This window comes from Polypterus senegalus, chromosome 15, assembly GCF_016835505.1.
Source record: "Polypterus senegalus isolate Bchr_013 chromosome 15, ASM1683550v1, whole genome shotgun sequence".
NCBI lineage: Eukaryota > Metazoa > Chordata > Cladistia > Polypteriformes > Polypteridae > Polypterus > Polypterus senegalus.
The window spans coordinates 46,783,595-46,807,870 of NC_053168.1; the positions used below are offsets into that span (position 1 = coordinate 46,783,595).

Consider the following 24,276-nt stretch of genomic DNA (forward strand, 5'->3'; position numbering starts at 1 on the left):
TTTGAGACTCACAGCAACCAACGCACGTGCATGTTGAAGCTACAGGATAGTGCATGATGTTAGCATTTATGATTTTCACATTTCATGTTGGGTGTTTATTGATTTGTCATTTTGCAAAATATTAATTTCTAGAATGTTACTAAGGTGTCATTTACATTTAAATGTCTTTTAAGTTTGCACAGCACATGTTTATGTAAAAGGGTAGTCAAGGGACAGTTTGAAACTGAAAAGGTGTTTAGAGGAGCAAAACAGGCGGATTTCATTTTGCATTCAATTTAGCAATCACAAAATTCAATAAAACTACAGCACTGGTGAATTTATACATTTTTATTATTTTTAATGTCTATTGTGTGTGTTTGTTTTAAAGCTAATATTTTTCATTTTTTCTCAAAATAGTATATCTTTTACTGTATTTGTCCTTTGCTCTGTTGTTCCAAGGGTGCACCATCCATTGGGCCTGCTGCATCATGAAGCCTGCGTCTCAATATGTATAATATTTGGATTAAGTGTATTGTCTCATGCCAAGTAAGGATACGATGAGTGGGGTGTAAGAAATGCGCCTTGCTTAATATAGGATTATTTAAAGCACCAGTGGTGGTTTCTTCCTTTATATTTTGGAGATTTATCTAATGTGTTTTGTTTTTTATTTTGCTGTGATTCAGGGGTTTTTTTTGTGTTTTGTTTGTTCTCTTTGATGACCAGTCCATTGACATGAAACAAATTAACCTGGTGATATAAGGAGCATAATAGTCTATTAGCTGGTAAGGATAGTTGCCTGAGGCATGGTACAAATGTTAAAATAATACTGGAAAAGATTGCTTATTATAACATTGCTTAGTTTTTGGAAATCTTATATTTAATGGCATGAATAAAATTATGATAAAGTATTTACTGAAGCTTAAGTTCTAGAAGTAAATTTTCTGACAAATTGGTAACAAGAACAAATGAGAGTTCAGAAGCTTGAGGTGTAAAGGTGTGAGCCCAGTGAGAAGTAATGGAAGAATGTCTGGTTAAGAGCAACAGGAGACTGCCAGAACACAAGGACACATGGGGCAATGCTGAGGTAGAGGGGGCAGAAAATCAAAGCAGAATGGTGTCCTGGTATAGTGGTAGTAAAAGCAGGGCTATCCTGAGTCCACAAGTAGCTCTGCGATTAGTTTTTAGGCCAACTCACTGGAGAAATCCTATAAAGCTTTAAATTAAGTAATGAGTGGGATCATGGGCTCACTGTCAAGTGTTTCTCAGATCCCAAAAGTTTGAAAACACTAAACAAAAATCACAGTCTTGCAACAAGCAGGCATGTAATAATCAAGTGAGTGTTCATTAAAGAAGCAAACCTGAAAGCATAGTTAGGGCTTAAATGAACAAGTAAGAGCTGAGAAGAAATTGTAGTCTTGGACACATGTTTAGAAACTGAAAATTCTTAAACAAAATCATTTATTTTTAATTCTTCTTGAAGAAAGCGTTTCATTTCTCTTTTGGAAGGCCCAAACAAACTTAAATACAACCCCAACTCATATAGTACATATGCTATATGTGATACTTCACCAATTGACACACTGCAATGAGGAAGCGTACGGCTCATTTATTACACTGTGTGCACAATTATTAGGCAAGTTGTATTTTTGAGGATTAATTTTAATATGGAACAAACACAGTGCTATCAGTCAATCCAAAATGTTAATAAACCTGAAACCTGAATGTTTCACAACAGAAATGTGAGTGTGAACATCATCAGGGGAATACATATGTGCGCACAATTATTAGGCAACTATTAGTGTGCAGATTTATTATGCAACTAAAGGAAAAATGAAAATTTTCCCATCTCACTTGTTTATTTTCATCTGTTATAGTGAGAATAATTAACAAACACCTCAAAATTTACAAATAAACATCTCTGACATTTCAAAAAAAATAAATCAATCAATCAATGACCAATATAGCCACCCTTCTTTCCAATAACAGTCATAAGCCTTTCCATTCATGGAGTCTGTCAGTTTCTTGATCTGTTGACGATCAGCTTTTTGTGGAGCAGTGACTACAGCCTCCCAGACACTCTTCAGAGAGGTGTATTGTTTTTCTCCCCCGTAAATCTAGCGTTTAAGAAGTGCCCACAAGTTCTCGATAGGGTTTAGGTCAGATGAGGAAGGGGCCATGTCATTATTCCTTCATCTTTAAGGCCTTTACTGGCTGGCCACGCAGTGGAGAACTTCGATGCAAGTGATGGAGCATTGGCCTGCATAAAAATCATGGTCTTTTTCCTGTATCACTGTTTGAAGAAAGTGTCTTGAAAAACTGGCAGTAGGTTTGGGAGTTGATTTTGAGTTCATCTTCAATGCAAAAGGTCCAACTAGCTCATCTTTAAAAATACCAGCTCATACCAGTACCCCACCTCCACGTTGGAGTGGAGCTCTGTGCCCATTACTGATCCACAGGTCCATCCATCTGGTCCATCAAGAGTCACTCTCATCTCATCGGTCCATAAAACCTTTGAAAAAATCTGTCTTCAGATATTTCTTGGCCCAGTTTTGACGTTTCAACTTATGTTTCTTGTTCAGTGGTGGTTGGGTTTCAGCCCTCCTTACCTTGGCCATGTCTTTGAGCACTGAACACCTTGTACTTCTGGGCACTCCAGGTAGGTTGCAGCTCTGGAATATGAAAGTACTGGAGGATAATGGGTTCCTGGTAGCTTCACGTTTGATTCTTCTCAAATCTTTGGCAGCTAATTTGCGTCTTTTGTTCTCAACACGTTTCTTGCGACCCTGTTGACTATTTGCAACAAAATGTTTGATGGTTCTGTGATCACACACCAATATCTTAGCAATTCCAAAAGTGCTGCATCCCTCTGAAAGACTTTTTACAATTTTTGACTTTTCAGAGTGAGTTAAATCTCTTTTTTGGTCCATTTTGCCCGAGGAAAACTAGCTGCCTAATAATTCTGCACACCTTGATATAGGGTGTTGATCTCCTTAGGCCACACCCTCCCTCATTACACAAATACACATCACCTGACGTGCTTAAATCCAATAAGCATTCAAGTTAATACAGCTTGGAGTTGGAATATACGCATTAAAAATGATGATATGGTCAAAATACTCACTTGCCTAATAATTGTGCACACAGTGTAGTTCAACTGTCGCAACGGGTATCCTAGACTAACTGAATTCACTCTCTTGTAAGTTAGTGACAGAGATTTGACGGTGAGTGTATATCAGCCTTTGTAGTATATACTGTAAGTTGTGTAGTTAATAAGCTCTTTGAGTTCAGACCTTGGCAGAAGCATTTTGCACTTTGTGTTATTTAATATACAGTAATTAGTAATGTATTAATGGTGTATTCAAGAGATGCAGAGATTGAAATAGATGGCTCCATCTCTAAATTCAACAAAGCCTTCTGAGAGGGAAGAAAATTAGAAGGAAACAAAATGTCAAGCAGAATCCATCACACAGCTCCCCATGAGTACAATCTTGAGCAACTCATCAGAATTTTTTATCGCTAAACGACAAATTGGGAGCCTCTTCCCAGCAAGTATTGTTCAGAGATCATAATGCAGTATGGACTAGTATTGCCTATCTTTCCTGCATAGTTACACAACAAACACAAATAGGTAGAGTGAGGTATTTGCAATGATTATACATCATCGAAAGAATGATTAAATTGGTAGATTGAATGCTGTTAAGAGAGAACGAATGGACAAGTTCAGTGAGCCAAGGTTTAGTGTAGAATCTGCAGGTGTTTTGTGCAGAGCTGTAGACATTTGTTCATATCCAGCTGTTGGAAGTTCACACACATTTTATGCACTTTGTCCTTGAGCCCTGCAGTAAACTTGTCTATATCTACTGTCCATCCAAGAGTGATATTTAAGCAGAGAAGGACGTATTCAGCATAAATGAAGAACATGAGGTCATGATGGTGGGACAAAAAAGTTAAATAAGCATGGACAAATGAGGGATGTCACAGATGAAAAATGTTGAGCGACATGAATTTGACACCAAAGAAAGCCAAAATCAGAGAGGAGCAGCTAGTCCAGTTTAATTTGTTAGGCTCCATATTAGGGTGTTGTGGTTAATAATGTCAAAAGCTCCATTAAGATTAAGAAGGTCGTATTTAATGGATGCCAATATATATGTACATGTTTAAAAGATCTATCTATTTAATGACTACTGTGTTTCATACAGTATGTCAGCCATTTTAAATGGTGGGTTCTATACAAAATCGAACATATCTACAGTATGTGACATGTTAATAAAATACTGTATATTGAATTTATTAATACACCAATATTTGGCTGAGTCTATTCAAATGAACACTATATGGACAAAAGTATTATGACACCCTACCATTACACCAACAGGGACTTTAATGACATTGCATTCAAATACATAGACTTTAATATTGAGTTGGTCCCCCCTTTGCAGTTATAACTGCTTCCACTATTCTTGGAGGGCTTTCCACAAGAGATTGGAGTGTTTCTATGGGAATTTGGGCCCATTCATTCTGTAGAGTATTTATGAGGTCGGGCACTGATGTTGGACAAGAAGGCTTGGCTCACAATCTTCATTCTAGTTCATCCCAAAGGCATTTGATGGTGTTGAGGGCAGGGCTCTGTGGTGGCCAATCAGGTTCTTCCACACCAAATTCATCCAACTATGTCTTTATGGACCTTGGTTTGTGCACTGGGACACAGTCATGCTGGAATAGAAAAAGGCCTTCCTTAAACAAATTTGGAAGTATAGTGTTGTCCAAAATGTCTTGTTATGCTGAAGTATTAAGACTGCCCTTCCTTGGAAGTAAAGGACCTAGCCCAAACCCTGAAAAACAGCCCCACACAATTATCCCTTCTCCACCAAACTTCACAGCTGACAGAATGCAGTCAGGCAGGTAACATTCTCCCAGCATCCACCAAACCCAGACTTGCCCATCTGACTGCTAAACAGATAAGTGTGATATGTCACTCCACAGAACATGTTTCCACTGCTCCAGTGTCCAGTGGTGGTGTGCTTTACACCACTCCGTCCAACACTTGGCACTGGACTGATGTGAGGCTTGCATGCATCTGCTCAGCCATTGAAACCCATTCCAAATAACTCTTGCCACACGGTTTTTGAACTTAATTTAATGCCAACAGAAGTTTGGATCTCTTCAGATATAGAATCACCTTAGCAGTTGTTGACTCCACTCTGTGACTTTACGTGGTCTTCCACTTTGTGACGGAGTTGTTGTTGTTCCTAAATGCTTTTACTTTCCATAAGATCACTTACAGTTGACTGTGGAATATCCAGCCAGGATGAAATTTCAAAAAACGTTGTATTGTAAAGGTGGAATCCTATCACAGTACCACACTTGAAGTCGCCGAGCTCTTTAGAATGGCCCATTTTGTTTCACAAATGTTTGTAAAATGAGACTGCATGGCTAGGTGCTTGATTTTATACACCTGTTGCAATGGGTCACAAGAGTTGTGTCCCAATACTTTTGTCTGTATAGTGTACTTGGCAAAGTAATTCACATTAAAACAGAAGATATTAACAACAACAACAACAACATTTATTTATATAGCACATTTTCATACAAAAAAGTGCTTTACATAATGAAGAAAAATATAAGACAAAATAAGAAATTAAAATAAGACAATGTTAGTTAACATAGAAAAAGAGTAAGGTCCGATGGCCAGGGAGGACAGAAAAAATAAAAAAAACTCCAGACGCCTGGAGAAAAAAAATAAAATCTGCAGGGGTTCCAGGCCACGAATCTGCCCAATCATTATTTTATAATCCATAAAATAATGCTCTAGTACGTAATTTATTAGGCCTCATGGCTTGAGGTTTTTTTACTCCAATCATTTTCATGCATTTAAGTGATTTTATGTGACCTATAAATACTGTACCCAAATGCTGATGGTTAGCAATGAGCAGTGCTAACATAGGCACAAACAACACTGAATGCTAAAGGGGATTAATTACTTCATTACGGTTTTCACTTGTCTGCTAATTTGTAAGAAATGTTACTTAATGACCAGACAAGTGAAAATGGCACTGAAGTAATTGCTCCCTTTTAGTATTCAGTATGCAGTGTCAGCATTTAGATACAATTAAGGATGCAAACCCTATTGCAAAAGGAAAACTACAAAGAAAACAGCAAAGCAAACTTTGCAATGTTGGCAAAAATACAAATATTCCAGAATTTCTTAGAATAAGAGAATTAAAAATAGCAGCTCACTTAAAGATGAGATGCATTAAAAATACGAATGGCACACTGATTATGAAATTGGTTGAAGTAAAAACCTGCAGCTACAAGGGTCCCCCAGGCATGAACTTGGGAACTGCTGCTCTAGTCTATTATCTAATACATAAAGCAGAGTCGATGTATGTACTGTATGTGTGTATAATAATGTATGTTTGTTTGTCCGCCATACAAATCTGCACCAGGCGTCCAATCGGCACCAAACTGGGGATGGGTCTCCTTTGTGACCAGGAGAAGGTCATGGGGTATGTTTTTCAGAGAAATATTCGTGGTGAACCACAGGGTACCTTTTCACCGACAAAACCTTCGGCACACGTCCCTGTACTTATCATCAACAAGATGGCCACACGTTCCAACAGACGTTCACCGCGGTGCCACCCAGCGTCAGCTTTGGTCTCTGTGCGTCACTCTTTACCCTTGTTTCTTTAAACTGCCAACAGATGGCGGAAGTGTCCGAGTATGAGAAGGCCGACTGCTTTGATCGGGTGAAGAGGAACTGCCGTATGGATCTAAAACGTGAATGACCCAGTGCGTGTGACCGGCTGACACACCCGCGTTTCCACACGTCACACTCCCACACGCACTGATAGTGCTGTATTCCATTCGCCAACATCCGTTATATGCAAGTATGTCTGAACACACTCGCCTTAAAAAGACAGCATTCTTCCCCCACCATTTTCCCCAAACGCAGCATCGGTTGTATATCGCTTCTCGCTGTAGTTACCATCGCCAACGTCCATTAGATGGCATCACGGTTCAACACTGACGCTCCTTACAAGCAGAGCACCCCTCCCCGCCATTTTTCCCAGTACAATTTCAGTGCTACTCTTTCGCACTGGCTTTCTGTATCTGTGGTGCTATTTGCTCCGTTTCCGACTAACAGTATGATTTCAGTGCTGCTCTTACTGACTGACTGGTGCTATTTGTTTGTTTTCTGACGTATTGTAAATAACGTAAATTCATCTCACTGTGGTGCTTATTCCGTATGTAATACCATGTAACACATTATAATTGTCCAGCTTTTCACTAATATACCCATGTCCACTTCAGATGCCACAACAAAGTCTATTTCAAGGGCGTCTGAAATGCCACGGCACACAGAATCCAAAGTGGAGGAACTTACAATAGCTTTTCCATCACTCAGTACATCTTACTTTCCTTTACCATTCAAAGTAGTAACTATTCACTTTAATTAAGGACAGCACAGTAGCCATTTAGCTGAGTTATACTGTATATTGTTCCTGCTTGTATGCCCTGCAGTTGAGAAAAAGGATTGGCACATAGTGATGGGGGAACTTCACAAAACTTGATCAGTCTTATTCAGATCATTTCAGTTTGATTAGTCACTAAAAACATCACGTTCTTGCACTCAGCGGAGGACTACACTGTTTGGTGGTTTACATCTCAAACTCAGTTTTATTTGGAAGTCACTTCTTGCTGTGGTTGCTTGTTCCTGCTCTTATACTGCCAGGGCAGTGTAAATTTTACTTTGCTGAGGAAATCAAAAAAAAAGTAATTTCTAAACAGGATTGAGTCAATACACTTAAATCATTCAGTGGTTTTTCTCAATTGTGTTGAAGCAGCAGCATTATAATAAACAGACTAAAGCGCCAACTGATCTCAATTAGATGCTTCATTCTTGGCTGCCTTTTTGATTTCCTCCTCATTGTTAAATGGCATTTCCAATTGACTGACTCCTGTACACTAAAGCTAAGACAGCAATTAGCATCTTTCTAAGTTTATTAAAACAGTAAACCTGGCACTGCTGGGAATTCCCCAAAAGTTTAGACGGATAGTGGAGGCAAGCCATCAAATGAAATGCCATGCTCCTTCAACAGCAAGAGCGGGCCTCTAATTAACAGATGGGTTGGAAGAGAAACAACTTTGGCCATGAAGGAATTGAATTTTAGACAACTGGTGTGTATTTCCAACTGTTCATGTTTATGCCTCTTCTCTTCTCTTCAAGAATGAAGAAAACAAAGAAAATGAAGAAAAAAAGAATTCTACAATGCCTACATGTATGCCAGGCCCATCTGGGCCTCCTGGACCCAAGGTACAAAGTGTTTATAAATTAGCTTCATCTGCCATTAAATATCTTTATATAGCCACCCAATACTAATTGTTTTGCTTTTACTAGTAGTAGCAGTTTTACTCATGTATCATAGATAAGTTATATTAAGAGATGGATTAAAATGTAGAAAAATCTTTTTTGTGTGTTATCTGTATTATAATTATATTGCTTTAAGTTTCCTCCGGGTGCTCCGGTTTCCTCCCACAGTCCAAAGACATGCAGGTTAGGTGCATTGGTGCTCCTAAATTGTCCCTAGTGTGTGCTTGGTGTGTGTGTGTGTGCCCTGCAGTGGACTGGCGCCCTGCCCAGGGTTTGTTTCCTGTGACCCTGTGGAAGGGATATAGCAGGGTGGATAATGGATGGTATTCATGAAGCCTTACTTGATTTGTATTTTCAAAACACATTACACATTAAAAACCCCAGGCAAATTTTCCATAAGTCAATACAAGAAGAATTATAAAAAGGCAACCTCTCAGAGCATACCAGCAGTGTGTAAAGATCAGACATTTGCCATCCCTCCAATCTACAGTGAGTCCAGAATTCTGAAATTGGGTGGACTTTGACTCAGTACTGTAGATCAGCACTCTGGACCTGACCTTACATTTCAGCATGAATACTATGTGTAAAAGTGTAAAAGTAAAGCTGACACTGAGAGAAGGATCTAGTTGCAGTGGCTCGATCCCTTCTAGTATTTTCTTTGATTTGGCATGTGCACTCCTCTCATTGGTGGACATAAACTGAACAGCCCTTTCCTTTATTGTAAGCCTTGCAACTTTTCCTGATATATCCGGAAGGTATTCACAGCGTATCACTTTTTCCACATTTTGTTATGTTACAGCCTCATTCCAAAATGGATTAAATTCATTTTTTTCCTCAGAATTCTACACACAACACCCCATAATGACAAAGTGAAAAAAGTTTACTTGAGGTTTTTGCAAATTTATTAAAAATAAAAAAAACTGAGAAATCACATTTACAGAAGTATTCACAGCCTTTGCTCAATACTTTGTCGATGCACCTTTGGCAGCAATTACAGCCTCAAGTCTTTTTGAATATGATGCCACAAGCTTGGCACACCTATCCTTGGCCAATTTCGCCCATTCCTCTTTACAGCACCTCTCAAGCTCCATCAGGTTGGATGGGAAGCATCGGTGCACAGCCATTTTAAGATCACTCCAGAGATGTTCAATCAGATTCAAGTCTGGGCTCTGGCTGGGCCACTCAAGGACATTCACAGAGTTGTCCTGAGGCCACTCCTTTGATATCTTGGCTGTGTGCTTAGGGTCGTTGTCCTGCTGAAAGATGAACCGTCACCCCAGTCTGAGGTCGAGCGCTCTGGAGCAGGTTTTCATCCAGGATGTCTCTGTACATTGCTGCAGTCATCTTTCCCTTTATCCTGACTAGTCTCCCAGTTCCTGCCGCTGAAAAACATCCCCACAGCATGATGCTGCCACCACCATGCTTCACTGTAGGGATGGTATTGGCCTGGTGATGAGCGGTGCCTGGTTTCCTCCAAACGTGACGCCTGGCATTCACATCAAAGAGTTCAATCTTTGTCTCATCAGACCAGAGAATTTTGTTTCTCGTGGTCTGAGAGTCCTTCAGGTGCCTTTTGGCAAACTCCAGGCGGGCTGCCGTGTGCCTTTCACTAAGGAGTGGCTTCCGTCTGGCCACTCTACCATACAGGCCTAATTGGTGGATTGCTGCAGTGATGGTTGTCCTTCTGGAAGGTTCTCCTCTTTCCACAGAGGACCTCTGGAGCTCTGACAGACTGACCATCGGGTTCTTGGTCACCTCCCTGACTAAGGCCCTTCTCCCCCAATCGCTCAGTTTAGATGGCCGGCCAGCTCTAGGAAGAGTCCTGGTGGTTTCGAACTTCTTCCACTTACGGATGATGGAGGCCACTGTGCTCACTGGGTATCTTCAAAGCAGCAGAAATTTTTCTGTAACCTTCCCCAGATTTGTGTCTTGAGACAATCCTGTCTCAGAGGTCTGCAGACAATTCTTTGGACTTCATGCTTGGTTTCTGCTCTGACATGAACTGTCAACTGTGGGACCTTATATAGACAGGTGTGTGCCTTTCCAAATCATGTCCAATCAACTGAATTTACCACAGGTGGACTCCAATTAAGCTGCAGAAACATCTCAAGGATGATCAGGGGAAACAGGATGCACCTGAGCTCAATTTTGAGCTTCATGGCAAAGGCTGTGAATACTTATGTACAGGTGCTTTCTCAGTTTTTTAATTTTTAATAAATTTGCAAAAATCTCAAGTAAACTTTTTTCACGTTGTCATTATGGGGTGTCGTGTGTAGAACTCTGAGGAAAAAAATGAATTTAATCCACTTTGGAATAAGGCTGTAACATAAGAAAATGTGGAAAAAGTGATGCGCTGTGAATACTTTCCAGGCGCACTGTATATTTGACTTATCTTTGTAGTCATCAGCTGTAAGAGCGAAATAAGGGTCATTTAAATTTCTTCATAATAGTAATTAATAATAATAGTGACTCCAGTGACTCGTTCTGTGTAACACAACTCAGTGATTTCTTGTCATACTTTGCAACAAACTGTATCACTTCTAAAATGTTGCCTTTGTTTCAATCATCGTTGCCACTATACTAACTGCTACAAAGCAGTACGTCCTGTTAGGTGCCAAACAACTTAATATTCACAACTACTTTTTAGATGTTCCAGATTTTTCCTAATGAATAAATCAATGATGCCATCACAGCTCCTCTGGTTAAGAACGGTCCCACAGCCATTGCTTTTACATTCTTGATTGCTTTGATGCCTTCTTATTTATCGAGGTTGGTTAAGGTTGTTACATCCTTGGTGCCTCTCACAAGTGTGCTAGGGTGCATTGAATATCAGCAGCCATCTGTAGTAAACATTCTCTCAAGCATTGGGTCCCTAAAACAACTCTGTATCTTGCAGCAGAAAATATCTTTTGATATATTGTATCCTAAGAAATAAACTGCTTTTATTACTTGGCTGAAAACCATCAGGACTTTCCATTCTTTGCAGCACTCAGAAATTGGGTTTTTCATTGTTGACAAATCAGCGGGCAGCCTTGTACTTTATTTTAACTAAAGGAATTCTGCATTGTGAGGCAAAGGCATGTGCTTGTACCCAGTGGTTGAAGTAGGCAAAAATGAGTGATGGCACTCACGGTGTAGAGGTTCAGCCTCTCAGAGATTTCAGCTAAATAGTAAAATAATTTGCTCTTCATTTTCCAAACATAGATGGCTATAGGCATGTAACATAATGAAAGAGGGACCCAAAAGGGAGACAATATGAATGTGTGCAATTCTTCTAAACTATATAAATAATAGGAAAAATATAGACCTCCACGTGTTGGAATATGCTCAAATTCTAGTTATTAAAAGGAAATAAGTCTGCATCTTCGGTGTATGTATCATATAATAAAAACTTAAACCAATAATACCCAAAGTCAGGAAATCTTACAGATTCCAAAAACCTTTTTGGTTTCAGTTTTAGACTTTTATTAAACGATAAACAGCCATGCTCTGTCCTCAGAGTGAGCTTTGAGACAGTTTTATGCATAGCTTAACACAAATAATGTACTTTGACACTCCTGCTTATGCGAAGAGACAACATCTAATGGCATTTTGCCACCTTTGTCCAGTAACTTTCTGTCAAGCCCATTTTCTATTAGGTTATGTCCATCCTGCTCATTATTCATTATGCTAATAGCCAACACCTTCTGGCATTTTGCCATTTTTGTCCAGTAACTTCTTTGTAATAATATTGTTGTTATCTTTAGCTCCATCAACAGGCTGTTTACTTACTACAGGTGCTGAAGGGGAGGCACTCGCTTTCTGATGCTGCAATCTGCTAGTATGTGTTTCTGTGTATTTCCACTCTCTTTGATTTTGTAATGGTGCTTTTTCTTATTTTTATTCACTTGTTGCCCTTTTGTGACCAAACTAACATTATTAAGAGACATCCTATTGGCGCCCAGCAGGACAGGAGAATAGCACGAAAAACACAATAATGAAATGTGAGCCAAATTGCGAAACAGACTGCATCCTGGGCCATGATATTTAATGACAACTACAATACAATTCCTAGAGATAATGGGAGGTCAAAATCATGCTTGTATTAAATAAAAAAGGAAGAAGATGTGGAGAGTATAATGTACAAGTCAGCTGGTGAGTACGCCAGGAAAAACTAGAAGTACCCTCCACTTCAAGCGCTGCTTGTACCATGATGGAGTGGTGACGATGGAGTTTCTTCAGGTTGTATTCTTATTTATTAAAATAGCTAGTTGGCCATAACACATCTGGGCATAGATCTGTATTGTTAGCTAATGTTATCTGAGTTTAGAATTTTTTTTTAAAAAGGTGGAATGGGTCAAATGATGTGTGCAGTAATCATCGCTGTGCCAGTAGCCTAAGCTATCATATCAAAGTGTTCCAAATTAAGTTTAATGAAAAAATACATTTGAAAGGTACAATACATATATATGACTTACAGTTAGGTCCATAAATATTTAGACAGAGAACTTTTTTCTAATTTTGGTTCTGTACATTACCACAATGAATTTTAAATGAAACAACTCAGATGCAGTTGAAGTGCAGACTTTCAGCTTTAATTCAGTGGGGTGAACAAAACGATTGCATAAAAATGTGAGGCAAGTAAAGCATTTCCTTAACACAATCCCTTCATTTCAGGGGCTCAAAAGTAATTGGACAATTGACTCAAAGGCTATTTCATGGGCAGGTGTGGGCAAGTCCGTCATTATCAATTAAGCAGATAAAAGGCCTGGAGTTGATTTGAGGTGTGGTGCTTGCATGTGGAAGATTTTGCTGTGAACAGACAACATGCGGTCAAAGGAGCTCTCCATGCAGGTGAAAGAAGCCATCCTTAAGCTGCGAAAACAAAAAAAACCCATCCGAGAAATTGCTACAATATTACGAGTGGCAAAATCTACAGTTTGGTACATCCTGAGAAAGAAAGCAAGCACTGGTGAACTCAGCAACGCAAAAAGACCTGGACGTCCATGGAAGACAACAGTGGTGGATGATCATAGAATCATTTCCATTGTGAAGAGAAACCCCTTCACAACAGCCAACGAAGTGAACAACACTCTCCAGGGGGTAGGCGTATCGATATCCAAGTCTACCATAAAGAGAAGACTGCATGAAAGTAAATACAGAGGGTGCACTGCAAGGTGCAAGCCACTCATAAGCCACAAGAATAGAAACCCTAGATTTAGACTTTGCTAAAGAACATCTAAAAAAGCCAGCAGAGTTCTGGAAAACATTCTTTGGACAGATGAAACCAAGATCAACCTCTACCAGAATGATGGCAAGAAAAAAGTATGGAGAACAGCTCATTATCCAAAGCATACCACATCATCTGTAAAACACAGTGGAGGCAGTGTGATGGCTTGGGCGTGCATGGCTTCCAGTGGCACTGGGACACTAGTGTTTATTGATGATGTGACACAGGACAGAAGCAGCTGAATGAATTCTGAGGTGTTCAGAGACATACTGTCTGCTCAAATCCAGCTAAATGCAGTCAAATTGATTGGCGTTTTCATGATACAGATGGACAATGACCCAAAACATACAGCCAAAGCAACCCAGGAGTTTATTAAAGCAAAGAAGTGGAAAATTCTTGAATGGCCAAGTCAGTCACCTGATCTTAACCCAATTGAGCATGCATTTCACTTGTTGAAGACTAAACTTCGGACAGAAAGGCCCACAAACAAACAGCAACTGAAAGCCGCTGCAGTAAAGGCCCGGCAGAGCATTAAAAAGGAGGAAACTCAGCATCTGGTGATGTCCATGAGTTCAAGACGTCAGGCTGTCATTGCCAGCAAAGGGTTTTCAACCAAGTATTAGAAATGAACATTTTATTTCCAGTTATTTACTTTGTCCAATTACTTTTGAGCCCCTGAAATGAAGGGATTGTGTTAAAAAATACTTTAGTTGCCTCACATTTTTATGCAATCTTTTTGTTCAACCCACTGAATTAAAGCTGAAAGTCTGCACTTCAACTGCATCTGAGTTATTTTATTTAAAATTCATTGTGGTAATGTACAGAACCAAAATTTGAAAAAAGTTGTCTCTGTCCAAATATTTATGGACCTAACTGTATGTTTCAATTCCAGTTTTAATTATTTTTGTCCTCTTAAGGCACCAATAATAAAATTCTCTCAGCTCTGACTGGGTGGGCCAGCTGTCCCTCTGGATGGACCAATGCCACCTTGGGCCTAATATGGCCTGGCAGCTGCTATTGACTATCCTGCACTACAGTTTGAAAATTGGTAAAAGGGAGGAAACATCTCAGCCTTTCAAGTTCACTTGGTTAGCTGGGCAGTATTTTTTTCCCAACTCCATGACTTTGTTCTAGATTACCACAACCCTTTGTGTGAGCTGGTGCTTCCTAGATTCTGCCTTGAATACACTCTTCCTTATACCTGTACGTATGTCCGTTAGCAAGCTACTCATTTTTTTTAACTGAAAGAATTCAGCTGGGTCAGCTTTATCAATGCCTTTGAAAATTCTGAAGATCCATGTATCATTCTCTGCTCAAAACTAAATTAAATATGTGAGCATATTGCATTCTCCTAAAGCACTTAATAATTCCATTGCTGCAGCCAACTAACCTCTAGAGGCTTTGGATGAACTACATTACTGTGAGTACTCTGTGTCTTTCAAAGAATAAGAAAAAGATCTTAGGGAATGGACTCAAATTGTTTGTTTTATTTCCTCGTTGATCCATATTATATTAAAGTATATTGAATGCTTTTTTTATTTTTTAAATTTTTATTTTCCTAATCCTTAGGGCCCTCAAGGAATTCCAGGGTTAATGGGACCAAAAGGGGAGAAGGTAAGTTTTAAAGGATTTTTCTTTTTTTCAATCTCGGACAAACTGGGAGTATCTGATTTTGGTTTACAACAATATCAGTGTGAAAGTGGCACAGTGTGATAGCAAGATGTACAGTACCATGCATTGCCATAATATAATACAAGAAAGACAACCGAGCACACCTGACACAATAAATACATAATACTTAAGAGATTACCTCAACTTTTTAAGTTGCCCTTTGGCTACATATTCTACCAGCCTTTCTATGGTAAATCTAAAATCAGTGTGGTGCTGAGGATTAGAACTTTGGGGGATGTGACCAGACTGACTCCCTTGGGGTTGAAACTATTGACATGGCGGTTTGATTCTTAATTTGAATGACCTGCAACAATTCCCAAGAGATGGTTATCCAGATGAGTGTGGTCATTTATTGATCTGCATGCTTGTTTATTTGTCCAAGAAATGAATGTGTCCTGTGAGGAGTGCAGCTTCAGTTCTGCAGTCCTCTCTTCTGTGTGGACAGTGCATTGCATCTTGTACTTTGGACTGTGGGGAGATGCACTAACAAATCAAACTGTTATGGAGAAATTAAGGATGATTTCAGCAACTGCCTTACAACACTGGACTAGAACTAATTGGTTTCAAAATAATATCCCGAAGAAAGGAAAAAAAAAAAAAATTGTGTTTAATTAGTGATTTGATTTGACAAACTGAATTTACTCCACTGTCAAAAGAAGCATAAAATGTATAATTAGGGTTGCAAGGGAGAATAAGGTGTTGATTTTGACAACCATTTCAACCATTTTGCTCAGATGTGTATTGTTGAAGTCACATTAACAGAGCAGCCAGTTCAGCTTTGTCTATTTTGGCTTTTTGACCCATTCTTACATCATCTGCAAACATCTGTTTCCCCGAAGGACAGTTTTTTTGCACTAAAAGGGAAAAAAAGAAGACAGACTGCATCCCTGAAAAGACCCAATGCCAAGGACCCACGTCTCAGATTGGTTTGCTTAATTACATTCTCTAGCATCTTTTCCTCAGAAAGCCAAAAGTATACCTCCATTGTTTAAGCTCTTCTGGATATGAGTTTACTACAGCATGGCGCAATTCCGACTTAGAATAATTTGGTTTATTTCAAGGCAAGCTCCACAAACAATTTCTTGGAAGAAGTATACAAGGAGTCTAAATGCTGTATGATAGAATAGTAGTCAGCCATGTTCAGAGTTATAAAGATATTTTGGCATGATAAAGGAACTAAAAAGAATCACAAAGAGAATCACTGGCTGAATTGGAAAATTAGGTCTTTAAACAATTCACTAACACAGAGGATAATGACACTTGAATGCAATTATTAAGGCAAAACATTCTGTACTATTTAAACACTTAAGTAATTGTAGATACCTTAAAAAGAAGACAGTATCTCTGCTTTGAGCTATCATATATGTTAATGGAAAAGCTGCCACGTCCAGAGCCATTTCTTTGAATAATACCAATTGTTAAACCTTACCACTGGCAGACACTCACTGAAAATGTTACATATTTTAATGCAATATAGTTAACTACTTATGAGATGTTGGCAATGTTATCAGTAAAATATATCTCAGTTAGTCTTTAGTTCACTGCTGCATGTTTTGAACATTACATGTCTCTCTTTTATGTTTCTTGGAGTGTTCTAATACAAGAACTATGAAGTGTTTGAGCTGAGCCTCATTTGAGGAGGCAAGATTTAGGAACGTTCAGAGAAGAAGGAAGCCGAGCATATTAAGAAGAGTGGTTTGGGGGGTTAGTGTTTCCAGAGCTATAGCTTCTGATCTCAGGCGTCTAGCCTTAATCAATAAGAGCTCTGATGCAATGATCAGTAATGAAGACATACAATTTGTGATAAAGCTAAAATTAGCATAAATCTTTATTTTAATCTAATATCAAAAAGTGTTTTGTAGAAAGCAGAAACAGTATAATTCAGATCAATCAGTACACTTTGTACACTGAAATGTTAAACATTTTAATCACAAATGTGAGAGAAAAACGTGATCTTGCATCTTAAATCCTTAAAGTCCCAAGTAGGGATCAGCTTCATAAGAAAATAAATTATTCTAACTATGGAAAGAAAACCAGAGATGTGGGAATTTTAATTCACAAAACAATTCCAATTGTAGCCCCTAGCATAGTGTCCGGTTTGGTCATGGTAAATCTATACAAATATAAATGAATTCTGGTGAATATATATATATATATATATATATATATATATATATATATATATATATATATATATATATATATATATATATACCCAAAATAGATGGTATTGAGTTTATGCTTAAGGTATTTGCATCAATTCACAGTACGGAAGCTTATAAGGGCCTTAATTTTGCATTACATTCAGCATTATATGCAATTATATATATCGTGTGTGTGTGTTTGTGTGTTCCCTTGATAAAATCGCACAGGATGCATTAGCCACTCTCCTGCTTTCCTAAGGTAGTGATGGTTGTGCCGCTAACCAATGCATGCACAAACCCAGCATCAGCAATCGCATACTGCACCCGATCAAGACTAGTGACACCATACTCAACAAAGAACACACAAAATGATATATTATCTAAAGGCAGGAAAAATCCAAAAATATCTTTGTGTGGAAGACTCATTTGGAAACTATATTTTTGAACAAAACAGAAATTGTGCACTCACTAACAGCTTTGGTAAATAAATGTAAAAAGATAAGTTTCTACTAGGAATTTGAAAACATCAAGATACGTCTGGACATGATGAGGTCTACTTGAGAGAATGTAATTAAACGTGTGGTCTGAAACAGACCTCAAGCCAAAACAAAGATCAGTTCTGTGCCTAAATGGCCCACGAGGAAACAAGAAGGTTTTGCTTCCCAGGATATTAAGCTTTCCTTTGCTTAGGAGTTGAAGATCTGATTTAAGTGTGTGCAAAATGATAACTAGGCTACTGTGGCAAAGTGGTACCCCATCCTGGACTTTTACAGTACCTGCCCTGTGCCAAACACCACTGGAATATCCATTGGCTTCTCTTGGTCCAAAATTGGATTAAGTGGGTTTGGAAATGTAATATTATGTCATTTTTTTAAAGTGTGCATGTAAGTATGAACTCACATATGCCACATTATATCACAGTAGGTTTCCATAATTTTCATAAACACATTAAGGATCAGGATTTCTAAAACTTGACTTACTTGAAGCTGGGAAATTGCTATATAAAGCAATGAAAAAAAAGAATCTGTATCTGAAAAATGTAGTTAACCTCCTGCTACTGTTACACTCCTGTCAACGAGCAAGTAAGAATTTCATTTGTCTCTCTCTGTGCTATACACACACGACAGCTCATTTGAACCTGACGCTGTATAAAGTTAAGCGTGTACAATATTTATTTTTCAGGGAGAAATTGGCAGGCCTGGATCAAAGGTGAGTACATTGATTTCATCTTCTTTTTCAAAGAAAAAACTGAATAAAGTTTTAGTTCTCAAAACCATTTTTCCACTGGCATTACAGGTGCTTTTCCTTTAAGTTCCTCACAGATTTTCACAGTTTGTTTAATTTGATACCTAGGGGGATACACATGTCTACAATGCTTAGCCAAGTCTAGACATCTTGTCATTTCTTGAAGTTTAACAAAAATCACTAGTTGGCCCTGCTGTCATTATACATATAAATAAAGACATGCATTTACATAACTTGTCATTGATTAAAAAATAGGGAATACATTTCCTATAATTCACATTGGAAGAGAAGCAAAACTGGTGACAAACTATTAAAGCTTATTGATGGTAACTGTTATTAAGTTGTTTTTATGTCACCAGCAGATGCTGCTTTTTAAAAAGTTTACCTCATTAATGTTTTACTTGAAATGCAGGAGGACACACATGTAAACTTTGTCAAGTCATTTTATGACACCAAGATTAGAATTCGCCAAAACCTTCTGGAAGGATTCCTTGAGAGATACACAACAAAAGACCATAAGGCAAACTAGAACACATTAGACAGATTATCATCTCGGCCCTGATAGTGTCTGGATGTTCCAGGAAGATTTAAAGGAAGTGGCTGGGAATAGGGAGGCCTGGTCAGTCCAGCTGTGCTATTGCTACTGCAACCCTTGCCATAAAATGCAGAATGACAATGGTGATGATTATGCAAGCAAACCGGGCCTACATGGATGGGTTTAATTTATCAAATTCAAAAAGACAGCTTCCAACCAGAAATTAAATTCTAGTCACTGAAACTGTAAGGGAAAAGCTAAACCCCCACCTAACTCTGAGTTGTAATTCTACTTCCTTTAGATAGAGGTAGATACATAGATAGATACTTTATTAATCCCAAGGGGAAATTCACATACTCCAGCAGCAGCATACTGATAAAGAGCAATATTAAATTAAAGAGTGATAAAAATACAGGTAAAACAGACAATAACTTTGTATAATGTTAACGTTTACCCCCCTGGGTGTAATTGAAGAGTCGCATAGTGTGGGGGAGATGATCCTGTTCAGTGGATGCAGTGGATTTTCCATTATTGACAGTAGCCTGCTCAGCGCCCGTCGCTCTGCCACAGATGTCAAACTGTCCAGCTCCGTGCCTACAATAGAGCCTGCCTTCCTCACCAGTTTGTCCAGGCGTGAGGCGACCTTCTTCTTTATGCTGCCTCCCCAGCACACCACTGCATAGAATAGGGAACTCGCCACAACCGTCTAATAGAACATCTGCAGCATCTTATTGCAGATGTTGAAGGACGCCAGTCTTCTAAGGAAGTATATCCTTTGATCCATGTTTAAGCCTGTTCATTCTCTTTGAGGAGTAGCGGGGAGATATGGCCTATCTCAGAAGCACTAGGTGCAGTTCTAACCAGAGAGCCAGTCCATTTGAGCACATTGTCACACATGTACCCCACAAAGGCCAAATTTGGAGTCATCTATCAACTTCACACAAATCAGAGATAAATGGGAGTACCCAGGGAAACATCACTGTGAACATGGAGGTAATTGCAGATTCTGACAGTGTCCAAGCCAAACTATGAAGGAAAATTCAATATACACATGGACCTCATATCTTTGAAAATAATAAGAGCATTTGAAATTTGCTGAAAAAAAGGTTCAATCATCAAAGCAGGTTTTAGTACCATCAAATGATGAACGTAGACTTGAGACCTGCTTTGTTAATTAAAGAACTGGTTGTTATTTCTGCCCAATTATGTTAGGTTCCTTCATGTCAGCCTGTCGCCCAAGGTGAACTAGTAAAGCTCAATCTGATGTATTAAATCTTGGAGGAAGCAGGGACTCTTACAGCTCAGCCTGTATCCTGTGTCTTGTGGTATCGTCTGCCTAATTCTCCTTCCTACATTCACAGTATCATAAATCAGTTCATTTCCATTAATACTAAAAGGTCACACTGCTTTTTACAGCCCGTCATTTAATTAGAGATACCACAACTGCAGGACTTGGTGAAGCGTACTGATTTTATTTTCCTTTCAAACAACATCTTACTATTTTTATATTTAATGACTTGGTACATTTGCCTTGTATAATTTACCCCTTCTTTACAGAACGTTTACCATTTGTTTGAATGATGAATAGCCTGAGACCCCCAGTATTACAGTTCTGGCACTGTCCCAATTAGCAGAGGCGATCTCACTTTAATAAAGGCCATCTATTTGTGTCATAAAGTAAAGTTGATCTTTCAAGGTGCCTCCCACTAATCCTGTTGCTTTAATGTTTTGTGATCAAATTTTGCTAACCACACAGCTATGTGGTCGTGATGCTGCAACAATCACGAGCTCTCACCCGTTTGCACTTTTCTTGGACATTCCTCCTGCTTATGTATATCTACATACCAACGCTTGAGAATCTGTGGCTTTTTCCATTTCTTTGTGACCTACTGGATTACGCAATGATGGTCCTAGGTTCTGATTTTATTCTTGCATATGTGAAAAGGTTCTCTCTGGCCACTTGCTTACATGTGCAAATAGCAAAAACTAAGCATGCTACAAATGAGCTGGCCTGGATGAACAGTGATAAGTGCTGTTGTCTCACAGCTCCAAGTTCTGTTTTAACTCTGATCCAGTCATCGCCTGTGTAGAAGCTGAACATTCTCCATATCTGCGTAAGTGTTCTCCGAGTACTTGTCTTAGTTTCTAAGAACATTCAGGTTTGGTGGTCTGGTGGTGTTTGTTCTCAGGATAGGCAGTTTGTGCGTTAATATTACAGAGCTGATCGGTAATGGCCGTGCTCCTGTGTCTAATGTGCTTTATCCATTTTCTGACCCTTCTAGCAGACATCTCCTTATGCGTATTAAAGTGTGTAAATATCAGAACTCCTTCAGAAGAAATTCAGTCACTGCGCATAATTGAAACAATGTCCATGGAAGTCTCCTTTTTTTTTACACTGAACTAAAAAGACATTAATATTGTCATTTGTGCGTGAAACAATAGAGCTAAATTTTAGTTATATAACACATTTCAATATAATGAAGCATTTCTCAGTAATTCCAGTATTCTCATTAGTTTTAGTTTGGCCACTCTATTTAGCTGTTACGTTTATCCAGGATGACTTATAAGATCAGTAATGTGTGCAATTATTTAGGAGCACCAACAGGTTAGGTGACCTGTTCTGGATCATGCTACTAGTCTTTTGGGGATTGAATTAGAAGCCTTAGGTTTTAAAGCCCAACACCTTTGCTACTAAACCAGGCTGCCTAATTTTAAAATATTCTTCTCCCTCTTTTTCCCACCGATATGCGCAATACTCAATTCAATGTAATATTTGTTTTTAGTTTAGCACTCTTGACTAAATATAGCTTGTGAGCCTGGTGCAAAATTTACAGTAATAATGAATTGCAGAAATAGTTAAACCATCCATCCATTATCCAACCCGCTATATCCTAACTACAGGGTCACGGGGGTCCGCTGGAGCCAATCCCAGCCAACACAGGGCGCAAGGCAAGAAACAAACCCTGGGCAGGGCGCCAGCCTAGTTAAACCATGCAACACTTATTTACATGAAAACGCTGATTATGATAAACACATAATTAAACAGATTGATATCCATTCGATTAACATGAACATATCCGAACAACATATGTCTGTTAATATTATAATTGAGATATAATCAGTTCACAGTGGAGGAGAGGTAAACACAATTTCTGGTTATTAGTATTTCTGGAGAAAACACTGGGCGGTCCACGTTCAGTGATAATTGGGCAAAATAAAAGTCCAGCATACTGTAGGAAATAGAAGGGAATGTAACTCAGTAATTAAGTTTCCGTTTTGTCTTTAACAATGTCGGTAATTAATTAAATAATTTGGTAAGGCTCCTAATTTATTAACCTTACCTTTCTCTGCTGAAGAATGCAAACTCTGGCCGTTAGACTTATATCAAAGTAACTAAAGCGCACTCATTTTAAGAAACTTAATAATGCAATTTATTGATAACCACAAGGATTAATGAAATATGACAAATGCATATACAGTATATTGGCAAATACAACAGGACACAGCAAGAGAGATGAGACAGACAACAGTATAACACCGAAGAGGCTGCCTATTTACTGGATATTTAAAAGTCTAATTTATTTTGTAACCGATTAACAGTTTTACAATACAAAGCCTTTAACAGTGATGTCTGATGTTGTGTGGAGATGTTGCTGTTGTTGCTCTTGGTTCCAGTGGAGGATTCTTCTAGTGTTGGAGTGTACTCTCTCTCTCTTTGTGACATGGTCCTTTGTTAATGGTGTTCTTTCTCAGTTAGGCCCTTTGATGCATCATCTGCAACTTTTTAGGGAAAAGCAGTGTTTTTTCTGGCAGAAGAGTTTAGATGCTGAAGTCCCCTTCTTGAAGCAATGGCTGCTTCTCAGTCTTCTCAGACTGGGCTCAGTTGCTCTCAGAGAACTTGACTTGACAGAGTGAATCTTGGCTTTCAGCTCCCCAAAGAGAAAGTGGCTCATCAGCTAAAGAAAGCAAAAGGTCATTTTAGAAAGAGTTCCACACATTAAAGACATATGTAACCACTCATGATTGGATTGAAGTCGCTTCCAGTTACAAAATCAGCGCCTTCCCATAGGTGCATTATTTTGTCTATTACAGTTGTTATTCATTAAATTATAGCTCTTTGTTTGGATCCAAATGCGCATTTGGCACTGTTTAATCTGAATGGGTCTCTGTTCAACTCTGACTTGCACCTTTGCTATCTAATGAAGTCCAGGCTGAGACTGGTATGTACTGCAGTTCATTCACTTACGAGGTACTTTGGAATGCAAGCTGGAGGAAGGTGAAGCTGAATTGCTGCATCTCTGTTAAATCTGCTGTCTTAATAGGCCTGGGGTGCCACTAACAATCCTAGTAGAATGGGCAATGCCCACTTTGTCCTATAATAATCACAGTTCTTATAGCTTAGGACAGGGGTAGGCAGTGTCGGTCCTGGAGGGCCGCAGTGGTTGCAAATTTTCATTCCAACACAATTACTTAATTAGAAACCAATCCTTGCCAATCTCAGACCTTATTGAATTGTATGACTTGTTAGTCTGTAATGTTAGGTTCTTTTATCATATATTTTTTTCTTTTCCAAGAATATTACCTAAATGATTTGAAGCCTTAGATGGAGAACTGCATGCTCCTTTGTCATTTCCATCTCATTGCTAATACAGAGCCTTTAAAAACAGGGAATGCAGCTGTTTAAGACTGAAATAAGCAATTAAGGGTGGGGAGCCTTAACAAGGAAGACCACTAAAATGAAGCATCAAAATGTCACTTGAGTAATAAGTGCTTCATCAGCAATAATTGACCTCTCATTAAGAAACTGGGTTGGAACAAAAACCGGCAGCCACTGAGGCCCTCCAGAACAGACATTGCCTACCCCTGACCTAGGCTGACTCAGTGCCCACCCATTCCTGGCCAGTCTACAAAATTTATAAGCATATGCAGGACAGCCTAACAAGAGTCCTTTAATCTTTTGATCAATATCTCTGGCATTTTGTGTTCAATATTGTGTTTTCCTAAAGCCTAAAGTGAAGATTGTTATGTAGGTCATACCTATTAAAGTATTTTTGTAGTTTTATGTTAGCACAAAAAACATTAGACAAAGAAGAAGAAAAAATTGACTAGCTCTTTGGCCTCA

At 38.7% G+C, this 24,276-nt stretch overlaps 1 protein-coding gene across 2 annotated transcripts in view; it reads left to right on the top strand.

The window, feature by feature from the left end:
• Positions 1 to 24,276, top strand: part of colq (collagen-like tail subunit (single strand of homotrimer) of asymmetric acetylcholinesterase) — a 90,100-nt gene that overhangs the window by 24,938 nt on the left and 40,886 nt on the right. For both annotated transcript variants that reach the window (XM_039737161.1, XM_039737162.1), the window contains exons 3-5: positions 8,207 to 8,293; positions 15,129 to 15,173; positions 18,557 to 18,583. In XM_039737161.1, the coding sequence (XP_039593095.1) occupies positions 8,207 to 8,293; positions 15,129 to 15,173; positions 18,557 to 18,583 (159 nt within the window). The remainder of the gene's footprint in view (positions 1 to 8,206; positions 8,294 to 15,128; positions 15,174 to 18,556; positions 18,584 to 24,276) is intronic.